General features: G+C 44.5%; 1 protein-coding gene across 3 annotated transcripts in view; it reads left to right on the top strand.

Annotated features, from left to right (window-relative positions):
* Positions 1-22,383, top strand: part of inpp5a (inositol polyphosphate-5-phosphatase A) — a 166,981-nt gene that overhangs the window by 100,863 nt on the left and 43,735 nt on the right. For all 3 annotated transcript variants that reach the window (XM_080017236.1, XM_080017237.1, XM_080017238.1), the window contains 3 exons: positions 4,014-4,066; positions 4,927-5,046; positions 16,805-16,889. In XM_080017236.1, coding sequence (XP_079873362.1) covers positions 4,014-4,066; positions 4,927-5,046; positions 16,805-16,889 — 258 coding nt within the window. The remainder of the gene's footprint in view (positions 1-4,013; positions 4,067-4,926; positions 5,047-16,804; positions 16,890-22,383) is intronic.

Raw genomic sequence — 22,383 nt, 5'->3', positions numbered from 1 at the left:
TTAAACGCTAAGCTCAAATAACTAGACCAACTGTTTCCAACAGACTGGTCTTACTGTACAGCAATCTATGAGCCCCTTTTTTGATCTCACCATTAATCTCTCCAGCTCCCCTTCCACTACCAAATCACTTTCTGCTGCTCCATTAGCCCCCCTACTACAGCAAGGCAGCATACCATCTCCCCTGTTCATGAGGCATCATTGAACAATCAAAACCCACCAGCTGCTTCGCAACCCTATGCCTTTAGCCTTAGTCAGGGCCTGTCTTCCTGCACTATGCCCCTTTATAGTCATCACTGTGAACACATGCATTAACCAAGTGCTTTTCCTTTATCACTGAAAGCTATTTCACCCGTCTTAGAAAAATATGGCCTTGATCCAGAAAATCTTAACAACTACAGAGTCAACATTGTTGGCTAAACTCCTTCAACGCAGGCTGCAGCCTGCCCACTCCATCTGCCATGTGCCATCATATCCTCATTATTATCTGTGGATGCTCAATGAGAACTACTTGAGCAGCTCTGAAGTTCTTTCATTCTTACCTTTCAAAGAAGTAACAATCTGTCACACTGGGCAGATTCTACTCAAACTCAGCTTCAGTCTCACAAGGTGTCCCACCAGGTCTCAGTATCAGGTCCTCTGTCCATCCCTATACACACCACTGTCACTAACTCAAAACGTAAAAGCATCCATTAATGCTTTTATGTCACTACTCAAAAGCTTTTGGATGACCTCTGAAATATATATTATTAACCCTCTTGATTCTCGTTCCATATTTAAGGATAATTCCTTTATGAGATGGTTGTGTCAAAATGGATTCTTCCAATGTCCAATTTTTCCAATTTCCTAATTGTCACAGTATGTATTTGGATATTATAAAATGCCTTATATAATGCTTTTGCTTAATACCCTGGAAAAGCTTTAAAATTCATGTGAAGTGAATTCAGTGATTTGTTTCCAAACACGTTTTACATGTGAGAAAACCATTGCTGAAAACATGTGAACTATGTTGTACTGGATTGTGGAGTAAAACTGTTTCTCACCATTTTTATGTTCCGTTTTTTTTGGCCGGTCCTAAATTAGGGCTTGATGACGCAATGCGGCCCTACTTTTCGTGGCCCCTCCCCTAACACTATATACAGCCGTTGTGGAGCAGGGAGCTCCACACTCCCACATCTCCGCAGTGACGATCAGAGCGATCTTTTGTGAATTCCAGTTATAAGTAACCAAGTTTCTTTTATTCGCTCGCCACTAGCGAACCGACTTATTACCCGGCAGAAAGTGAACAGTCTGTTCTTGAAGTTGATGTGTTGGAAGCAAGAAAAATGGGCAAGCATAAGGATTTAAGCGACTTTGACAGGAGCAAGTTGTAATGGCTAGCTGGCAGGTCTTGTGGGGTGTTCCCCGTATGCAGTGGTTAGTACCTACCAAAAGTGGTCCAAGGAAGGACAACCGGTGAACCCAAGGCTCATGGATGCGTGATGGGAGCCAAGGCTAGCACGTCTGAGCTGATCCCACAGAAGAGCTACTGTAGCACAAATTGCTGAAAAAGTTTAAGCTGCTATGATAGAAAGGTGTCAGAACACACAGTGCATCACAGCTTGCGTGTATGGGCCTGAGCAGCCACAGACCGATCAGAGCTGCCAGACCTGTCCGTGCTGACCCCTGTCCACCACCGAAAGCGCCTACAAAGGGCATGTGAGTGTCAGAACTGGACTATGGAGCAATGGAAGAAGGTGGCCTGGTCTGATGAATCACATTTTCTTTTTGGCCGGGTGCATGTGCGTCTTTAACATGGGGAAGATGGCACCAGGCACCAGGATGCACTATGGGAAGAAGGCAAGCCAGCCTTGGGTCCTGGCAATCATGTAGATGTTAATTTGACACATACCAACTACCTAAACATTGTTGCAGACCATGTACACCCCTTAATGGCAAACTGTGTTCCCTGGTGGCAGTGGCTTCTTTCAGCAAGATAATGCACCCTGCCACACTGCAGGAAAGTTTGATGAACATGACAAAGAGTTTAAATTGTTGACTTGGCCTCCAAATTCCCCAGATCTCAATCAGACCTTGCATTTGTTGGATGTGCTTGAAGCCCGATCCATGGGGGCCCCACCTCACAACTTCCAGGACTTAAAGGATCTGCTGCTAACGTCTGGGTGCCAGATACCACAGCACACCTTCAGAGGTCTTGTGGAGTCCATGCCTCCACGGGTCAGAGCTGTTTTGGCGGCACGAAGGGGACCGACACAATATTAGGCTGGTGGTTTTAATATTGTGGCAGATGGGTATGTTTTAGATGATTTTACTTTCGTTTTTATTTGAAATCCTTTGGGACAGAGTTATTGCAGCAGTTCTTGATTCTTTCTTGAAGAATGAATAAAGAGTTGCATTGCAGGTTGAACTCTACTTGCAGACTAACTCTGTCCTAGATGCAATAGCATACAAATACTCCATGTTGTATGCTAGCATGCTGACAGCACAGGTAAAAACAAAAAAACAAAAAATTAAATCCTTTGGGACTGTCACATCATTGATGATCGCGTCTCTATTACCGATTCAGTCATGCTTGTTTGTTTATGTGCTTGCGCACATCTGTGTGCTTGTGTTGGGAGTGTGTTCATAAGCAAGCGACAAGGAGGGGGTCAATCAGTCATACGTGGAGGAAATGGGGCAATCTGAAGCTGGGTGTCAGGGAAATGATGGATTTTAATGCCGTGATTGTAGTTAATGGCTCTTTAAATTAAATCCAGATTAAATGTCTCTGGTGGGAGTTGCGTCTTGTATACGGCGGGACGGGAACGTAGCGAGGCCACCATCCCTCTCCGCCTGCCTTGTTCCTTTACCGCTCAACTCTTCATCTCGGCCGGCCACCATCCTCCCCGTCTTTCTACTTTTCTCTGTTCAACTTTTCACTGAGATTGCGTGTACAAGCCGGAAAGCAAAATAATGTACAACAACCTGATTTCTCTATGTATCATTTTTTCTTAGCCTTCTTTGCTGTTCACTGATTTTTTTTAAATGCATTTTATTTTGTTGTGCTCTGAGGATCAAGTTACTATGGAGAGTTACCCTATAACACATTTCTTTTCCTCCAAGAGATGGCTTACTGTATGCTGCCCCCTCTCATAAGCAAACAGAGATTTCTGAGTCACAATCTTTGGGAAGTGTGTTATAATTGGGACCATACATCCTGCTGGGGCAGTATGGATTAATTCAAGTATGCTAATGCAATTCAATTTAATACAGTTAATCTTGTACTAATGTGGACTGAAGGATGTGCAGCGCAATCAAATACCTCTCAGCCCTTTAATTTGCATCGGAGATTTTTAAATAAAATTAGTCAATTTGCAATTATATGACCTGGCCCATAATTGGTTTATTCATCAGCGCAGTTAACTCCCCATTAGGAGTCTGAGATGGAGAGAGAGTGTGTGTGAGAGAGAGAGAGAGGAAGAGGGAAAGAGACTTATTTTCAGTATCTATTGAAAATGAGAACACTCACAACATCAATTTGTCTTTCATTTAATAAGCAGCTTCATGGTAAATCATGTGCTGTTTGAGGAGCATCTTTTGACTTGTGATTAGTTAATTCACTCAAGGCTGGAGGGATCCGGTCAAGCTGCTACAAGCCAGAGTTTGGTTAGCTGTGTAAGCTCAGGGTTGTACAGGCAGCCCATTTCAGAAAGGTTTTCACTTTAGGCTTTAAGGTGAGGGTTGTATTCCGTTTTAAAGTAGTCTGGTTTCTTTTAGGCTCTTTATAAAGTGTTACACTCTGTACTCGTCTGTACTTCAGCTTCCTTTTTTTTCGGACCCCGCGGAAATATTCTTATTTCTAAGTGTCTTCTGATTTTAATTCAAGTATGACATCACTACCTCACTTCCTTGTAAATGAATTGACATTATCTCCTCCATTCACCGTTCTCATAATTGGTTAAGCCCCCATAAAATCGGCATATTTCCTTTTCATGCTGAATCTCAGTATCTCCTCTGCCCTCTCGTTTTGTCTCCAGTGCAAGTGGTCCAGAAAGGGATTCATCAGAACCCGATGGGCCCTGGCCGACTGGTGAGTGAATTTGCGACTTTGGACCCTTCCCCGTAAGTATGTGCTCGGCCTGCTTTTGGGTCATTCAAAATAAAAGGTAAATGAATACCACGCTCTGTCTCTGGCATTTTGCCCCCACGGCTAAGACCAAATCTCTCCAGAAACTTTGGCAGAGAGGGAGAGAGAGAGGGGGAGAGAGAGAGAGAGAGAGAGATGGGGGAAGGACAACTGCGAGACATAGTTGAGTCCTCTCCTCAGACAGCATGCCATAGTGGCAGGCTTTGGAGTGGGGGGTGGGGGATTGGATTAGGCTTAATCTCGTTATAGCCGAGCAGTCGCATATGACAGAAAACATTACATGGAATCGAAACACGTGTGGGGTGAATACAAACGTTGGCTTCCGCAGTGTGAGAGGGGGAGGGGGCGAGGGAGAAAGAGAGATGGAGCGACGGAGAGAGAAAAGGGAGCAGAGCGAGGTGAAGGTAAGAAGTCGACGGAGGAGGTGGAAGAGGGGGCATTGGAATCCGGCGAAGGGATGACACGGGGGCTCGGGGTCCGAGACAGCTAAGAACAAACCATCTTTATATCAGTGTTATCAACAGTTCTACAGACATACTGTGTTAAGGTGATTATATTGATGGTACAGTTGGACATTGCATACCTTATGGAACCATCAAGGTGAAGGGTCACACTCCAATACATGAACTCAAATATCTTTGATGAATGAAGTTACGACGCTATCATGTCATGTCTAAGTACAATAAATATTTTTGAAAGGTGCTCGGTAAGATTAGTCCATGCAGTCTCTGATACAGGAGTTGACACTTCACAATCTTCCAAACAAGTTTTTTTTTTTTTTTTTTTTTCTCCCGTATCCCCAGTGCCTTTGACCTGGTAAACATCCACCTCTTCCATGACGCCTCCAACCTGGTGGCCTGGGAGAAGAGCCCCTCGGTCTACTCCGGGACCAGGCAGAAGGCCCTCGGCTACGTTCTGGACAGGTACAATAGAGGCGTGACCTCTGAGCACCTCTCTCCCTCTCTCTTTCCACATCGTTTTTATTCCAGTCTTCCTTCACCGGGGGTCCTCAACTTTTACTGAAGCGTTCCTCCTGGCTTTATGTTCTTGACGCTGTTGAAACCGTAGCGAAGGGGAGGATACAGATTCTTCAGGAACGCTGTGTGTCCAGGGAATCCATGTCGCCATCTCTTTCCGTAGTCTTCTCATTGATCTCCCTCCAGCTCTATAAAGAGGTTTTCTCCAACCTATCTACTCATTCTCCTTCTCCTCCGCGTGTTCCTCTTTCTGACGTTGCAGCGCCACCTCCGTATGCAATCCTGGCACAAGAACATTGCAGAGCTCCAGACAAACTTTTTTAGCTGTCCTGAAGTGACTCAAAATGTGAATCAAAATGTTGGGTTTTTTTTCTCTATTGTTGTGGCATAATAAAAACAACTTTAAAATGTTCATGGAAAAAAAATACATTCAAAGAAATAGCTTTAGAACATTTTTTTTTTATTAAAATATAAATATGACAAGGCTCTAACATGATAGGACTTTTCTTTTCTTGGCTACTAGCAGAAAGCAGCAGAATGACTGTAGTAAATATTAATAATAATTACAACTTTTTTACATGAATGAAAACAATATTCTTAAGGTTGTCACACATTCACGTCTCTACTCATGAAAATGTAACATGTTGTCTGATAGTATAGTATCCGATAATTACTCACAATATATATTTTGCTTTGTTTTTGTTTTGATATTTCCCTGTGGTCATATCAAATGATTCGATTTTAAATAAGAAAATAATTCTAATATATATATATTGTAATCGTTATTCAATAACATTCATTATCATTCATCATTTAGTATATTTGAATATTTCAATTTAAGAAAAGAATCAATTCCATGGGAAAGTTACGGTTAAAGTAGAGTGCTAGTTGCAGCAGTGAGCTTCTTGTTGGGGAGCAGCTGGAACAATGCGAGCCGGAAGAAGGCGCCATCCTGCTGACACTTTGAATGCGGAAATTATCTTTTCAATCGGTTATTTTTGGCATTTACACACAACTGACATATTGCGCCATCCCAACGGTTATCACAGATATGTTCGAGGTTCCTCAAAGGTGGTTTGTGTTGCAAAGTGCGCCGCACTTTTTTGACTGTTTGGGTTTGAGTAGCACTTTGCCAAGGACGGGTGCAATTTTGCGGGCACCTCGCTTTTGCAGAAGTCCCAAAGAAAACGAGCAGGGGACCAAACGGGGCTGGCTTTGACATGGGTTCCCTATGGGCTGGACAGCTAGGACGGCTAACAGAGCTAGCGATGGAGCCGGTGAACAATTTACGGAACAGGAAAAAACTTTGCTGTGCCACAAACCCACACTTTGCGATAAAAGCCCCACATGTAGCCCTCCGACACGGAGAGCACTACACTGTGAGTGAGGGAAGGGAGGCGGTGCTATGTGGGCGCTGCAGTGTGTGTGTGTCAACTCAAGCTAGGGTCACACTGCCGGCGACAGGGCTGCAGCGTGAAGCCAAGCCATACTCGCCGGTGATGGGGTGACACACCCACAAAATCCAGGTGTGCGCCTGCCTTTTGTTGGTGTGTTGGTTCAAAATCGACAGCTGTTGTGGGTGCGCCAATCATTTCAAACCTCTGTCCTTTTCCATATTTAATATACATCATATAGATGGATGGTGCCGTGTCTACTTTAAAAAAATTAAAATGGTGGAGCTGTTTACTTCGTAAAATAAAATACCTCTCTTATTTTATCGATAGTTTAAGGAACGTTTTGTCATCAAAAAATAACTGCCTGATCATGAATAATACGCAGTGGTCCAGGCGATCAGCACCATTCAGAGCGTATCTTCCCTCCTATTGGCTATTGTCCGGCACCTGGCGCTGCTCATTTGCATAAAGTTGAGACCTGCTAAACTTTTTGTCGCTGTGAAGCCGTCCGCTCGTCGCTGGTCGTCGCTCCGCCCTCTGCCGCCGGATGAAGCCGCGCTCCGTTTACAAGGCATTGCAGCGTATGTACGCCAGCAGTTTGACCCTACTGTACCATCAGTAGAGAGCGAGCCGAGCGCTGCTGGTACCGGATAATAAATGGATATTTGGCGCCATTTTTGCCGTTAAAAAACATACAAATAAATAAATAAATAAATAAAAACATACTTACATACATACATACATATAAAAATCCCTTTCGTCCCGGAGGCGTCCCACGCCATTAGTTTCGAGCCCTGAACATTGCCTAGAATTTTTATACGCCTCCTCACCCCTTTGGTGTCGCTAACCTTTGTCTGTATCCCTCCATCCTTCCTTCGCTCTGATGCAACAACATGTCACCTTTGTGGCCAGTGAACTCAACTTTCGCAATTATGCACACATGAAGTGGAGCAGGCTGGTCCGATGGCCATTCCTCAGGCCATGCTGATGTGATTTATGTCGCATCTTTTTTTTTAAAGTGAAGCAGAATGATGGAGTGCCTGGAGAGCAGTCTTGCTCCCCCACCTGGCCATGCCTTGTGCCAGCCTCAGAGCAGTGGGCGGCACCTTCGCCTCTAATGATATCTGAATGCATGGCGTGGCTCCCCTATGACAACGCTGCCACCACTTTGACTAACTACATGCATATACGAGCAGCATACATTATCGCGACCCAACACGGCTGAGTTACGAGGCACCTTTATAAAGTGTTTTCCCCTAGATCATTTTTTTTTGTTGTTCCCTGTCTCCAGTGTTCTCCATCTGATGAAAGAACGGTATGACTTTAATCGACAGCGAAGTGGATGTGTTTTAAGGAATATGGCAGCTTCTGCAAATTTTATTGTGCCGTAGGTTACCTGGATTTACAGGTGTTCAATGGAGTTTCAAAAGGACCATTTGCTTATATTAGGCCATTTGTCCCCCCTCCCCCCCATACTTTCGTCATGGTGTCGAGGTTGATTTATATTTAAAAGCCTGCTCGTAAACAGGGCCTAAACAGTGGTGTTTTCTAAGGGCTTGGCAGGGCCGCACAGAAGGGCTTGAATAGCACTTGTTTTGGCTGAGTGGCAGTTTCCACGCTCTCTCTCCTTAAATCCTCTTGTGTCGGGGATGGTATCCTTGTTGTTAATTCTTGGCCATATCATTAAAAAGCTGACAATGGCAAAGGGCTTTTCGCCACTTTTTTTTGGAGGAAGGGGTGTCGATGAGGGGAAGGTCGTTATATGTTCCAGTGAGACCGGTATTCCATGCAATGGGGGGAAAAGGGAAATGGGGATGGAGAGGGGGCAGTCCGGGCGCAGATCCGGAACACTGGAGTGAGAAAAGATGGTGGGGTTGAGGGAATAGAGGGGAGGAGAGCGAGAGAGAGTGTGTTGGGGAGGGGGGGCACAAAGGGTCTGCAGGCTCTGTAAGGGGCAGTGAATAATGAGCCTGTCTTTTCACTGGCGCTGCTAACCTTTTGGCAGCCACCAGCAAACTCCATTCTCCTCCACCAATCGGGTAGGACAATGCGTCCGGGCCAGGCTTTAAATGCAGCGCTACCACCAACAGTGTTCCCATTCAGCGGCTTGTTGGGAACCATCTTTTTGGCCATTGTCCTGACTCTGACTCCTAGCCCCAAAAAGGCAGAGCAGGAAAAGGGGAGAGGGGGAATATCTATAGGCCAAACTTGTTGTTTCCCCTCTCTCTGGAACTGTCTTTATGGAGATCTCTCTCTCTTTTTCTGTATCTTTGAGCTGTAATCTCTCATTGTGGCAGCATGGGGTGCAGGAGGGTTCTGGACACAACACCAGACGAGAACCGGCGGCATTGGTGCAGAGGCCAGATCACACCGTAGTGAGTAGAGCGGACTGCAAGCTCTGCAGCTTGGCCCCTGGCCCGACACAGCCCTTGAGCACCCTTATCTGGGGGCCAGTCCTAATAATGCAGCTTATGGTCCATTGAGAACACATCTGATAAGACTTTTCCCCTGTGGCCCTTTTAACCCGCTCAACAGCATCTTTATCTCCAAAGGGCTGCAAGCCCTCGGGGGGGCGGGGGGGTAACAACGCTGAGAAGGACAAGCGCAGACTCCACCGGACCAAACTTGAAAAGAGTAGCGGCCAGCGCTGATGTACTGGCCCCCATCTAATCCATGAAAGCAAAGGCGAACACTGTTCAAGTTGCTCCCCCTGCTTATTTTCCCTGTGCTTTGAAAGTGAGCTTTGGGCTGCATTAAGCATTATTCAAACCTGTTGACTCAGATACAGTACGCCTTGATCATTTCCTTTTGTTTTGCTTTTGGGACGAGTGTGGGAGGGGGTGCTGACTCGGACTCATTGGTTGGTAATTATGTTAAGCATTTAGAGTGTTAGTGTATCACAATGCACAAATTGATTTCATTTGGTAATTTGATTGAATGGTAGTGTTTCATTATTTAAGTTGTTGGACCTGTTTGGGGTTGGTGTTCTTTACTTTTTTGTTTGCTCATTTTAATAGAGCTATTTTGCATATCATATCACTGTCACCCATATTACGCATAAACATTTAAAATGCCACAGCTGATTTCATAACAATAGTTGCTCTGATCCTGGATCGTCATTAACTGAGGAGGATGATAAAATACATGGTTGCCGGCTAAAATTATAGTATGAGACAAATACATCACTTTTATTAATTTCCTTAAAAAAAACATTTTGTGTATGGGAGTTTGTTTCTTTTTCCAACCCCACAGTCTCTGGTTCGGTCCACGGAGAACAGTTTTACATTACAAGTGTGAAATCCTGGCATAAAGGACGGCTTTGTGGTGTGCCATTATTTTCACACAAATATAGTCCATTGTCACGGGGCTGAAGTTAATTTGATCAACATTGGGGACATTTAACCGTTTTGTCCACTGAAAGGGCTCATTTCATGCTCATTTTCAGGGGCATTGAGAAGCAATGATTGGCAGAAAAATAATGTTGCCGTTAACAATTCGGAGCAATTAGTTTCCCATGGGGAGGCAGTGGGGCGCACTGGCCACCACACAGCCATGCTTTGTCATTTTATGGATGGTCATCAGTCAACTGTCAGGGTTCTCTCAAAGAGCCCCCCCCCCAATCTAAATGTTTCCCTTTAGGCTTTTCCCAGAACAACAGGCTGAAAGGGCAGAGAAAAGGGCTGCCCAGGTTTTTTTTTTTTTTGGTTTTTTTTCTCTCTCTTCAGCCAATAGACATTTTTGGCCACGGAAAGGAGGGGACTGGATAAGCACTGGGAGATCCTCCATAAAAAAGCCTGGGTGGATTTCTTAAGAAGAGAGTAGTGTTTGTCTTTCTCTCACTCTGTGTACGTGTGTGCGTGAATGCCAGTGGTGTAAAGTATTATCTGGATTATTATTCATCAGGATTATCTGTACTTAACTTGAGTTATTATATATTTGTCAACTTTTACTTATCCACATTAAGCCCTAAAAAAGTATACTTTTACTCTAATACATTTCCCTAGAACAACTTTCTCGCGACAAAGTCTGAGGAAAACTTGCAGCCAATGATGTTAGTGAAGCCAGTTATCACAAGGTTTGTGTTGTGAATCAAGGGGCATATCAGCAGCAAGCTGAGTGTAAACAAACACTCTCAAGCCTGTCTTCAGAGTTGCCAGGTCTGTGGTTTTCCCGTGGAATTGAGCTGCTTTTCAAGTGTTGATGTGGTTGAAGTGTTGTGGTTTTTTTTGGGGGGTTTTTTGTCCGCGGGTTGAGGAGTGTCTGGGTTTGTCATGGAGACCTGGCAACCCTGCCTGTGTTAAGTTTGGTTTTTGCAGCATTGCTACTGAGCTAGCACATGCAGTTTCCCAGAGAGCCACAACTAGAGCAGTGTGTTGGAGCGCGACAGCCTCCTCCAGCAGTGGTGCTGCCACACCTGCGCCTGCTACGACTGATGGATACCAACACCGGGGCCATGTTTACAACAAATGTTTTCTTAGTTCAGAGTGAATGATGTGTCTTACCAAATTAAGTGTCTCTTATGCTGACTGAAAAATACAGGAATATTGGATTTTTTTTCTCCAAAGCTTTTACTTTTGATACTTGTACATTAAAGTAGATTTAATACTATATAATTACTTTTGATACTTAAGTACCTTCAATATTAGCTACTTTAAGACTTTTACTTAAGTAGTATTCTAATGAGCGACTTTCACTTTTACTAGAGTAGTTTTTTTAAGAGAGTTCTTTACTTTTACTCAAGTATGGCTTTCAAGTACTTTTTCCACCACTGGTGAATGCACCGTGGGAGGCCCGTGCAAGCTTGATCTTAATTTAACTAACTCTCTCTCTCTCTCTCTCTCTCTCTCTCTCTCTCTCTCTCTCTCTCGCTCTCTCTCGCTCTCTCTCTCTCTCTCTCACCATAGTGGACCTGTTTATTTCACCCAAAGAAACCCACCCACAAGACCCCTCCCACCTCCCCAAACGAGGCATAGGCAAGGGAATAGACAGGTGCATGCATGCTTCCCCTCTGGAACACCAATCAGTTCTTACTATTTACAGCTAGACCTGAGTGACATATCTGTTGATGAGGAGGGTCTAAATTAAAATTGTAGACCATGGTGTTTGGGTTTTACCATTTTAGTCAGCTGTTACTTTGACTCTTGGCCACATGAACCAGACACCAACACCTTTTAACTCGTCTGGAAGATTTGATTCACAGCTCTGTGTTGGTGGTACCTTTTGGGTTGGAGTTGGCTTAACCTCTGTGTGACCGCAGTAGTGCCCTCCCCCCCTGCATCCCTGCACCCTGCCCCCCCCCCATGGGCTACTCTGGATGGGATGGGAGTTGTGGAGGACCAGGGTGGGGTGTTTGGGTGGAGGTTGAGGGGGGTTGGTTAACAGGGGGCTGGATGGACTCTCCCGCAGTGTCAAAGGTCCCGCAGAGGGGCCACCTCTGGCCCATTCAGTCGGACGTCACCCCAGCACATTCTTCACAATGTTAGCATTCCCCCCCGAATTCTCAACATTCACTTACAATGCTACCACTCCGGCCGGCACAAACCATTGTGCGCCAAGTCAAATGGGAGCGGCCAACTTATGGTAAGTCATCTTGTCAAATTTAATCGTGACACGGCTCCCGCTCGCATCCTTTTAATCCTATCGCCAGTGTCTATTATGACCCTGCTCAGCTGCCAACACACCCCGTAATCTGGACCCGCTCAGTGTGGGATTGAGGTTGAAATTTTTATGTCAATGTTATATGCTGTATGCTGAGATGTCTGTTGTGTTGCAAGGTGCTTGTACTCTTGGTTTCACCAACTAGTCCACTACTATTACCACTAGTCAGCGCTGTTGGTAGAAGTCGACTAGTCGTGGACAACATATTTTTTGTTAACGTCACTAGATTTGCAATAATCATTGTAATAGTGAAATAAGATATTGAAATATGTATTTAAATGTATATCTTAATTCAGCTATGTTCTCTTAATTAATTAAATTAACAAAATTAAATTGCCAATATTTCTGGGGCTCTGGTGTAGCCAACGGATATCCAGGCCAAGACCTACAGTCTGATTAACAACTTGAAACGCGACAATAGGGTTGAGGGACGACGTCGACGACCGGATTGTTTCACATGTAGTAAATGGGAAAATAAAGTGAACAAAAAGCGAAATCGCCGTCAGACCGGTAGCCGATGGGTTCCAAGATCGTCGAGAACTCCCCTCTCTGCGTCTTTCTTACAGAAAAGCTAAAAGACGAGTTGTCAACGACTATTATGAAAAACTTGGCAACTAGCAAAAATCAATAGTGGTGAAACCTCTGGCTTGGACACATGCATCATGTACGTCTTTCTATGCATGCATATTTTAAAAGGGCAATGCACCTGAGTACCCACCACCATCAATAGGACATTGGGATCGTCATCTGAAGGGCTTTAATATTTTTAAAGTGCTGTTTTGACTAGATAAATCCCAACTAATCTTTTTAACTGTTTTTCTAGATGACTATAAACCATCTACACCTGTTAATATGTGTGTGTTGTGCTTTTATAGGAGTGTGTGGATAAAAAACAAAAAGACTGAGCACAATAGCTATTTCTTTTTGTGCTGATGCTACGAAGAGCATGGGAGCAGAGTTGTTATTAATTAGCGTTTGACCCTATCTTTGTGTGTGCGCCCCCCACACACACACACGCACACAAACACACGCGCATGCACACACACACACACACACACACACACACCGAGCTCGGTAAGAACAGCCCTTGTAAAGAGCCCATTTCAGGGGTGTCATGGCGCAATGAATTGGCTGGGGGGAAGCATGTTTATAGACTGTGTAAAGGAGTGCGTCTTTGTGGGGGAATGTCACTGACACTGTTACAGTTTGCCTGAATGAACTGTGATGACGCTGCTAATGGGGGCCCCCAACGAAGATTTTGGGGGGCCCCCCCGACAGCTCTGGACCCCCCACCTTCAGTCCCATTCACGGCCAGGCCGCTGTGGCTAATGTGGCGATTCTTTTAGCCCCCCCCCCCCCCCCCCCCCCCACACACACACATACACACACAACCACACACACACACACACACACACACACCCTACACCCCACACAATCACCACCCACCACCACCAGCACCGGCACAAAAGGCCAGGCTGAAGTCAACTTTCACACCAGTGGGTCACCATGAGTGCTTTAGGAAACGATCGTGTAAACAGAGCGTTACCTTCTGACCTGCGGCTGATACCTTGGTCTGGCAGACAAAACAGCAAGGCTGCGGGTATTAGACATGGCTGTTAGTCGGGATAAAGCTATGGGACGCCGAGCGGAGGGGGGAAAATCACAAAACCCCGCAGGAAAAATATCCAGATACTCACACTGTTTCACTCCACCAAATCCCTTTCAGACATATTCACTGGGCCCTTTTTTCTTTCCTTTTGTTTCATGTTCCTGGCATTGTTTGTGTCCTCTTACTTGACTTTCCCTCATCCACATCCATATACTCTCCTTCTCACTCCCCTCTCTCTCTCAATCTCTCTACTGTCTGGCCTGAACCAACTACTGACTAATTGATCAATGGATTCATTAGTTTTTGTGTTTGTTTGTTTATGTAGGGGTGTGTGTGGGGGTGTATGGTAAGAATGAGTTCCCATGCCTGTAACAACTGCTGTTGATCGTTTAATATTTATTTAATATTTTATTCTATATATTATATAGTGTGTGTGTGTGTGTACTGTATTTTTTTAACTAAATACATATACTTAACCACACTCATTTTGGATAGATTTATTTTTGTTGTGAGATTTGCACTTTTTCTCAGCAATGCTTAACTTACGATTTTATATGCCTTTTATTCATATCAGATAATTATTGTGTACATTTTTTTTGATATTATCTTGGGGTTGGGGAGGGCAATGGGATCAGAATGAATGCAGCCTGGAGTCCTTAATGACGTCACTCCTCTTAGTCCAAGTGCATGCGTTAATAAAAACACTTAACAATAAATTCACATACGCACAAATAGGCACAACCCTACTGACTACAGGTGCACATCTGAATTTTTGACATTTGACTTTTTTTTTATGCCCTTTTTCAAAGGCGGGATTAGTTGCCATCCAAGGCCATTTCCATTTTAAAAGGTTCTACTTGGAAAATAGCCCAAAGCTGATTTTTGTCGCTCAATATTTCTCCAGATAGAAAGCAGAAAGCCTGTTAAAGAGTTGTTTTGTCAACCAAGAATGTGAGTTTCTAACTTTTAATTTATTCAAGTGTCGTACTCTGAGTAGGCAGTGCTTTGTTTAAATGATGACTTTCTCATTTTAGAAATCCTCACACACATATACACACATATATATACACGTACCCATGCTCACAAAAATACACAGGCACACACATCTTGAAAAGGTAAAGTCGTCAAACACTTCCTTCGCAAAATCGTAAACAGACCTGCGTGTGACGACAAACACTTGTGTGAGTTGTCTGTGTTTGTTTTGCCAGTTATCAAATTACATCTCAGGGATGTCCGTATCCAAAGACGCAGCAAGATGCAGACAGACCCCCTTTTGCGGAAGAGCTATGGGATGACAACATGATCTAGTCTCTATTTAATATAATTGCTCTATGTTCTCAGCCTTTTAGTTCAATCCTCTTTGCCCCTCCTCCTCACAGCAAAGAAGTAGCGATGCTTTACGACAGCCAGAGGGAGACGGGACCCACCAGTGAGAGAGGAGGCTCCTCTCTTTACAGCCCCATAAATATATTGTTATCTGGGCCCGGAGAGTCCACGCAGAGATTTATCCCAGCGATTAACGGGCCTAGCGTGCCAAGCATCCCCAATCATTAATTACACAAGAGGCTGCGCCACCACCCCACCCTTAATTTCTTATCCGTGTCCGGTAGCGGAGCCACTTTTTAGCCAGTGATGAGGCATTGGAGTTAATTATATGTCGCTTAGGTGCCTTTTTTTAAATGCGCCGGAATGCCGGCGCTCTAGTGAAGGCTCTCGGGGTCTGGAAGCATTCCATGACACGGAGGAGCAGGACTCCATGAATCCTGCCCCGTACTCTACTGCACTCCCAGATTGTCCCGGTCCTTTTTTTTTTTTTTTTTTTCCGTCTTCTTTTTTTAACAATAAAAAATATTATACGAGTAGTACATTATAAACATTAATAAGACAAGAGACATAAAACTCAGATTAAAAAGAGCCCTAGGAGGCATCGGAGGAGCTGGAGTGAGACAGAAATTCTGGTTTGAGTGCAGGGGTTTAGCTGAACACTGCGATGGGAAGCCTGGTCGTCAGTGACAACAGGGGTTTATGTCCGGGGGATCGGATTCTGACTCAGTTGGAGAGTTCTTTATGAACTTAGCAGGAACACAACAATGTACAGAGCTCATAGTTTAACTGTACCATAGGAACAATGTTTAAAATGATTTTTAACATTTTCTTGCTTTTAATGTGCATTAAAGAACTGTACCGTTGTCAAATCGAGTTTCATTCCGTTTACTAGTCGAGAAAAACACTTACTTTATCCCTGACCATTTTCCTGATGATGGATCACTTTTTATATTTATTATACAGCATATTATTACTTTTTTTTTTAAATATAATTCAACTGATATAGTGGGAAAGCTACCTTAAATGATATCCTGGACAACTAGAGTAAGTTTTTTTTTTTGATAAAATTACCTAATCTTGCTGTATTTTTAATGTGTTCATTTCAAAAGGTGGAAGCTCCGTTTCCTTATCATAGAATTAACAAATTTGTTGCCATAATATATGGCAGGCTAAAAGAGCGTAAGACTCAATTTGACTGGTATTGTCCCTTCCCTTCATCCATTTAGGACATGAATTTTTTCTGGTACACTCAGGACGGGTAATGTTCCCTCGTTCTATAAAGGAGGGTCTCATCAGAGTTGCACATTTAAGCAGGTCACTCTACTTGGTTCGTCGAAACTTGCCCTTGTGGCCCTCGGTCCATAGCTGCTCAAGAACCATCCACACATTTCGCTCCTACTTCAACACAGCTGAAAACTAACCACCCACAATATTTAGACCAGCAGGCGGCGCTGTGGACCTCAATAAGTAGGTGCCCTGAGGCCTGGGAAGTCAACAAACTGATGACTGTTAAGCAGTGTAATTGACAACTAATTGCCGTTTTTGTCAAAACATGCCAATTAGTTCTCAATTAGACTGCTTAAGTCATTAAAAAATTAAATTTATCTATCTCTATCCATATAGATAGAGGGATATTTATAGTTTGATTGAAATTGTATTTATTATTATTGTATTAACAAAACGTTGTCATGTTTTTTTGTTTTTTGTTATTTTTCAGGATCACGGACCAGCGGTATGAGAAGGTTCCATATTTTGTCTTTGGGGACTTCAACTTCAGATTGGACTCTAAGCAGGTTATTGAGGTTAGCGCTTTGGTTTCACTATTTTATTTTATTTATTTTTTTAAGATTTAAGCCTGTTTCGGTTAAACTAATTTTGAATGGGAGTGTGGGAGAATGCGTGTTTTCTCCCGGGTTGACTCATGTATGAGTTCATGTCTGTGTGAGAGCCCCAGTGTGTGCTGTGAAATTAATGTTGTTGTATTGGTGTATATGTGCACGTTCGCTTACAGTAGGAATGTGTGTGCATGCATGCCAATCTATATGTTGGCGTGTGTGTGACAAAGATTAGAGTGTGTGTGTGTGTGTGTGTGTGTGTGTGTGTGTGTGTGTGTGTGTGTGTGTGTGTGTGTGTGTGTGTGTGTGTGTGTGTGTGTGTGTGTGTGTGTGTGAAGGCAATAGCATAGTAAAAGTGGTTTTAGTAGCCCACCGTCCTGTCAGAGTTATGGCTCATTATCCACTCAACTGCGGTCGGCCCAGCTGTGTTTGCCAACCTAGCCTCCAAATGCATTGTTATGTTACGGTGCTATTCACCACGCTCTCTCTCTCTCTCTCTCTCTCTCTCTCCCTTCCTCTCTTACTCCCTCCCTCTTTCTCGCTTCCATCTCCTCCTCCCCTTATCTCGGTGCAAATGAGGCCACTAAGAGCCAGGGCATTGCAGTCTTTCAGCATTCTTAATGAGAAGGTGAAGGGGGAGGTGTTGGGGGTGTTGTTCAGTGGCATAACAAGTCATAAAGGCCCACCACAGACAGTGCTGCCTTATGATAACGGAGTGGGAGAGAAAACCACTTGTGGGGTGCTCCTGGCTCACTCCCCGGCAACAATGGCCCAGGAATCAGTGGGCCTGTTGAAGGTGTGGGCATTGTTCAGTTTCAATCAGAGCCCCATTCAAAAGAAAAGGGAAGAGGAGGGAAAGCTTTCTGAATGGAGAGGTTTTGCTCAAGTGACTCAAGAGGGGCTTCACCCTGTGAGGTAAGCGAGAGGACAGCCTTCTTTAGGGTCCGGGGTGTGGTTTAGCCACCCGACCACTGCGCTTGTGGCGAATCACGAATCCATCTTTTTTTTTCCGTATGCAGGGGCCAAACGGAATGGGATGGAAATCACATGGTTCTACTCAGTACAAACATGTGATTTGATTTTGAGTCTGCACTGTAAATCGATTCAGCCATAACAGTTGCAAAGTTTATACAGTACATTGGATTTCACTTCCCTAATTGGGTCAAATTAACTCCTTGATCATTTGAAGTCTGACAACGCCCACTAGAGGTTTGGCTCTCATCAGTGATGTTTTACATTGATGATATTAGTGTTATGTATTATCATATCAGTGCAGTTATGATATCATTAGAATATCATGATGTAAGTATCCTCAGGTCACGTCTAAGTTATGGTGGGTACAAATAATATGTAATGTAATTTTGTGTTCTGAGTATTTAAGTGCCCTCCAAGCCAAAAGCAAATCAACCAATCAGATGGTCATGTGAGATGCCTCGGACACTCTTGCAGCCTATCCTCGCTCAAGGACTATAAGTTATCCGTATGACTTTCTCCCCTTGCCCCCCGGAAACAATCCAACCCCACTCCGCACTGCTCTGTTGAGGGTAAGCACTCACCCTCCGCTTGTTCCTAACACTCTGAAATGCTGTCAAAGTGGAGCGGGGGGTCGTGACCCCTTTTTCCAGCGATGTGGAAGGCCTGCATTGCTGGTTCCACCGTTGCCCCCCCACCCCTTCTTATGTACCTTGGTCCTGCTTTCTCCCACAGACACACAGAAGCACCAATTTGTTAGGCCTCGTGTATCTGATTGATTTTCCCTGTTGGAAGGGGTGTGACAGCAACATAGGGGGTCTCTTCAGACTGCGGCAGACCACAGGAAATTAGACCTGTGGGGAGTAATGCAACCCACACACAGACTCCTTCCTCCCTAACGAGGATTTCTCGTGCACACAACCATTGAACAGGATAGGATGGTGATGTCATCTTCCTGAGACGCCGGTTAAACGGGAAGCCTAGCATCACGCGGAACCTGTTCCCGCGCATGGGCCAAGCTGACTTCCATGGCGATCACCTGTGTTCTGTTTTATAGAGAGCTGTAATAAACAAATGGGGGCACAGCTTCAGCTCGGGGACTAGCGCTGCAGCCAGGCAACCGTTTTAAACCCTTTAATGACAATTAATGTCAGCAGGGCAATTAGTGCACATCCAGTGAAGTGCTTAGCTGTAGATGGGCGAAGGGCGGATCGATTTCCCATGCTTATCTGCAGATTGATTCAGATGGGCCAGCCTCTCTTTCTCGCTTTCTCTTTGTCTCATTTTTCTCTGCTCTTCGGTTTCAATCCAGCAGAATAGTATTTTGCCAAGAACCTCACGCGGACATGTTGAGCGATGAATTCCTTCATATTGTTAAGTGGATGATGTAATTGTGAAATTATATATATAATTCTTACCATTTCGAGAAGTTTTGAAACTCACTTTGACACTTTTAACCCATCCTGGGAGGTGCCACTAGCCACTTGCCGAGAGCACTATATATTTCTCTGCAGCTGCACGCAACGCTAGTCACTTTTCTGTCCCCTCATTCGTAGTGGGTGACTAGACTCTGAAGAAACACACTCCCACCTTACCCATCCTGCCGTGTGATTTTGATGTGTGGTAGACTGGGCGTTTCAGGATGTGTCCAAATGCAAGGAGAAGGAGGTGTGCCCGGGGGTTGTCTTTGTCCCCTGGGTTGGACACAGGTGGCAAATTCCTGGCATGCTTGTTCGGCGGGATCAGTAACCAAAGGCCCTTTAGCGCCCTGTACCCCCCCCCCCCCCACCCCCGCCCTTTCCTGTCCAGCCAGGGGGCTACCCCATTAATTGTGACCGACAGAGAGAATTGGCTTCAATTGACCCCCATTCAGCGGCCTTTTGACTCGCGGACAAAGGACACAGCCACGTGGAGACTAATACCGGGGCTGAGCTGCCTGAAGGTGGTCCAACTCCCGACCAAACCCTCACCCGCTCCCCTTCCCAGGGGTTCACAGGCTATGGACCCAAGCACAGGAAAGGTGCAGCTGATGACGGCTGGGGTTCCAACCAGTGGGAAGAGGTGCAGGTGTCTCTTGAGGGGCAGAAAAGAAGCTGATCATGCTTGTGAAGCGTGAGAAGAGAAAGGCAAGGCGATGTATTCAACCGGTGCAAATACCGCAGAATCCTGTTTGTTTGGCTTCGAGTTGAAGCCAATGTTTTTTCCCCCTTATAGCACCTCCTAAAATGGCCATAGCGCTTCTGCTGGATTTCTGTAGTTATTTAAAAAAAAAAAAACATGTTTCTTAAAGATTCTTCGATCAGATAAATCTCTCGTCAAACGATTGTAAGTGTATCGACAGTAACCAGTGAACCACAGAGCTAGTGGACCAGGAGCTGCTGGGAACCTGATTAGTGGTGTTGGTGTTGAAATTGTCTGTCAATACTTTAAAGAAACAGCCACTGCTGCAATGAGTTTTATCGTGGACAGCTAATTTTTATTGGTTTTGCGGACATTAGCCCAGAAGAATTGCAGGTTTGTGTGGTCAAGGGCTTCGATGCACACGGATCCGCTCTGATCAAGGGGTTGTTGAAACCTCTTTCCTGATCCCAAAGGTGAGCTGGAAGAAACAACTACAGCCAGCTTTACCAGTTGGGAAAGACTATGATATGTTTCCATGAACACCAATGTAATGTCTTATTTGTGGTGGTCCTGAATGCCAAAGATTGCTTGTGCGGTTGCCGGCAGCATCATTAGTAGAGCTAATGATGGCATGATGCTGCTCCTTCCCAACATCATAAAAGTGCTTGTAGTTTGTTTTTGTTTGTTACTACATAGCTGTGACTCAACCAGTGTGGATGGATCGCTAACCGTCGCTACCCACCACCGTGTAGCGTTGATGATTCCCCATTGAGTAGCTCTCACACAATGTTATTGGACATCCACATTATTTACGGTCAAATTTGGCTTTAATTAGGGGCGTCGCAGTTGCTCATTCTCATTATATGTAACCCAGTCTTTAAATGTTGTGGTTTTATTTAATTCGCTCACCGCTTTTAATCAACCGGAATTCAGTTGTGGTTACAGCATTGTCCTTGGCTGGTGTGGTTTCAATAATTAGTGGGTGGACAAATCAAACTGACTCTTAGATACTCTCTGTATGTGTTTTTGCTTGTAACCTTGCCGTTTCATAATTCCCAGAGCATGCTATCTGATTAATGAAGCAGCCCCTTCAAGAAAAACTGGCACCGCCACTGGGTCAATAAGCCTCTTACTACACCACACGTCTCATCTTGGAGGCTTTTAATCAAAGTAGCCATACTGGAAAGTTAAAATCTCTTAAATGATGTGTAGAGTTGATATTTCAAAATGATCAAAACATCTCCTACTTCGAAAATGTACATAGTTTGGATTAGAGAGTGATCACAGGGTACTGTGTACGGAGTGATGTAACAGACTTGGGTGTACCTGTGGGTTGACTGGGGAGGAATAGGGCTCTAGTAAAAGTGTGTGTGTGTGTGTGTGTGTGTGTGTGTGTGTGTGTGTGTGTGTGTGTGTGTGTGTGTGTGTGTGTGTGTGTGTGTGTGTGTGTGTGTGTGTGTGTGTGTGTGTGTGTGTGTGTTCCCTTAGGTCGCTGGTGGTCGTGAATCAGGGCCAGTGACAGGTGAAGGGCTCCGTGCCTGGACTCCCAGTATATTTAAAATCCCTCCTAATTAAACTTAATAGAATGTAAATTTAATATCTGCAGAAATTGTGTGCTGCTGGCCACTCGCTCCAATTTAAGGATTGATAGAGGCCAGAGGGAAGGTTAATTGCTGACTTGATCTACTGTCCCTGTGACATGGTGTGGGGCTGTTTTAATTGGAGCTGATCTGAAGCTACATGAGCAGATTTCATTAAGCTAGCTGGCCTCTCAGTGATCCGGGTGTTGGAGAGGGATCCAGCCTGGCGGCCGTTTGGAATAGCGCCCCCTGCCAGTGTATGCAGGATGTGGAAGTGGAATGGGGCAGTCCGCCGTATCAATCTTCAGCCCCTTTGTCCCCTGTCTTTTCTCTTGCTTGAGCAGCATGAAATTAAAGGTTGGGCCCAGGACTAGCCCCTCTCCTAATGAATGCTGTAAAACACTCAGTAATGACAAGCCAGAGTGATAGGTATTTTATTTTTCACACATTTATCACAGCACATGCCTTAGAGTAAAGCTTTTGATCAGATGCACTGTATATATACTATATACTATATATATATACTGTGTGTGTGTGTATATATGTATGTGTGTGTGTATATATACGTGTGTGTGTGTGTGTGTGTGTGTGTGTGTGTGTGTGCGTGTGCGTGCGTGCGTGCGTGCGTGCGTGCGTTTGTGTATAATTACCGTTGTGTATTGATATACTCATTTTTAGATCTTTATCAATTATAGGTGAATGTTATACATTCCTTAGTTCATTCATTCAAGGTAAGTTTGTTTAGTGTAATTTTCAGACTTTTTGAAGAAAACCATACAAATTAGGCC

The sequence above is a fragment of the Zeus faber genome (assembly GCF_960531495.2).
Source record: "Zeus faber genome assembly, chromosome: 16".
Classification (NCBI taxonomy): Eukaryota; Metazoa; Chordata; class Actinopteri; order Zeiformes; family Zeidae; genus Zeus; species Zeus faber.
Note: the sequence above shows the minus strand (reverse complement) of the source record. Positions and strands in the feature narration are given on the sequence as shown.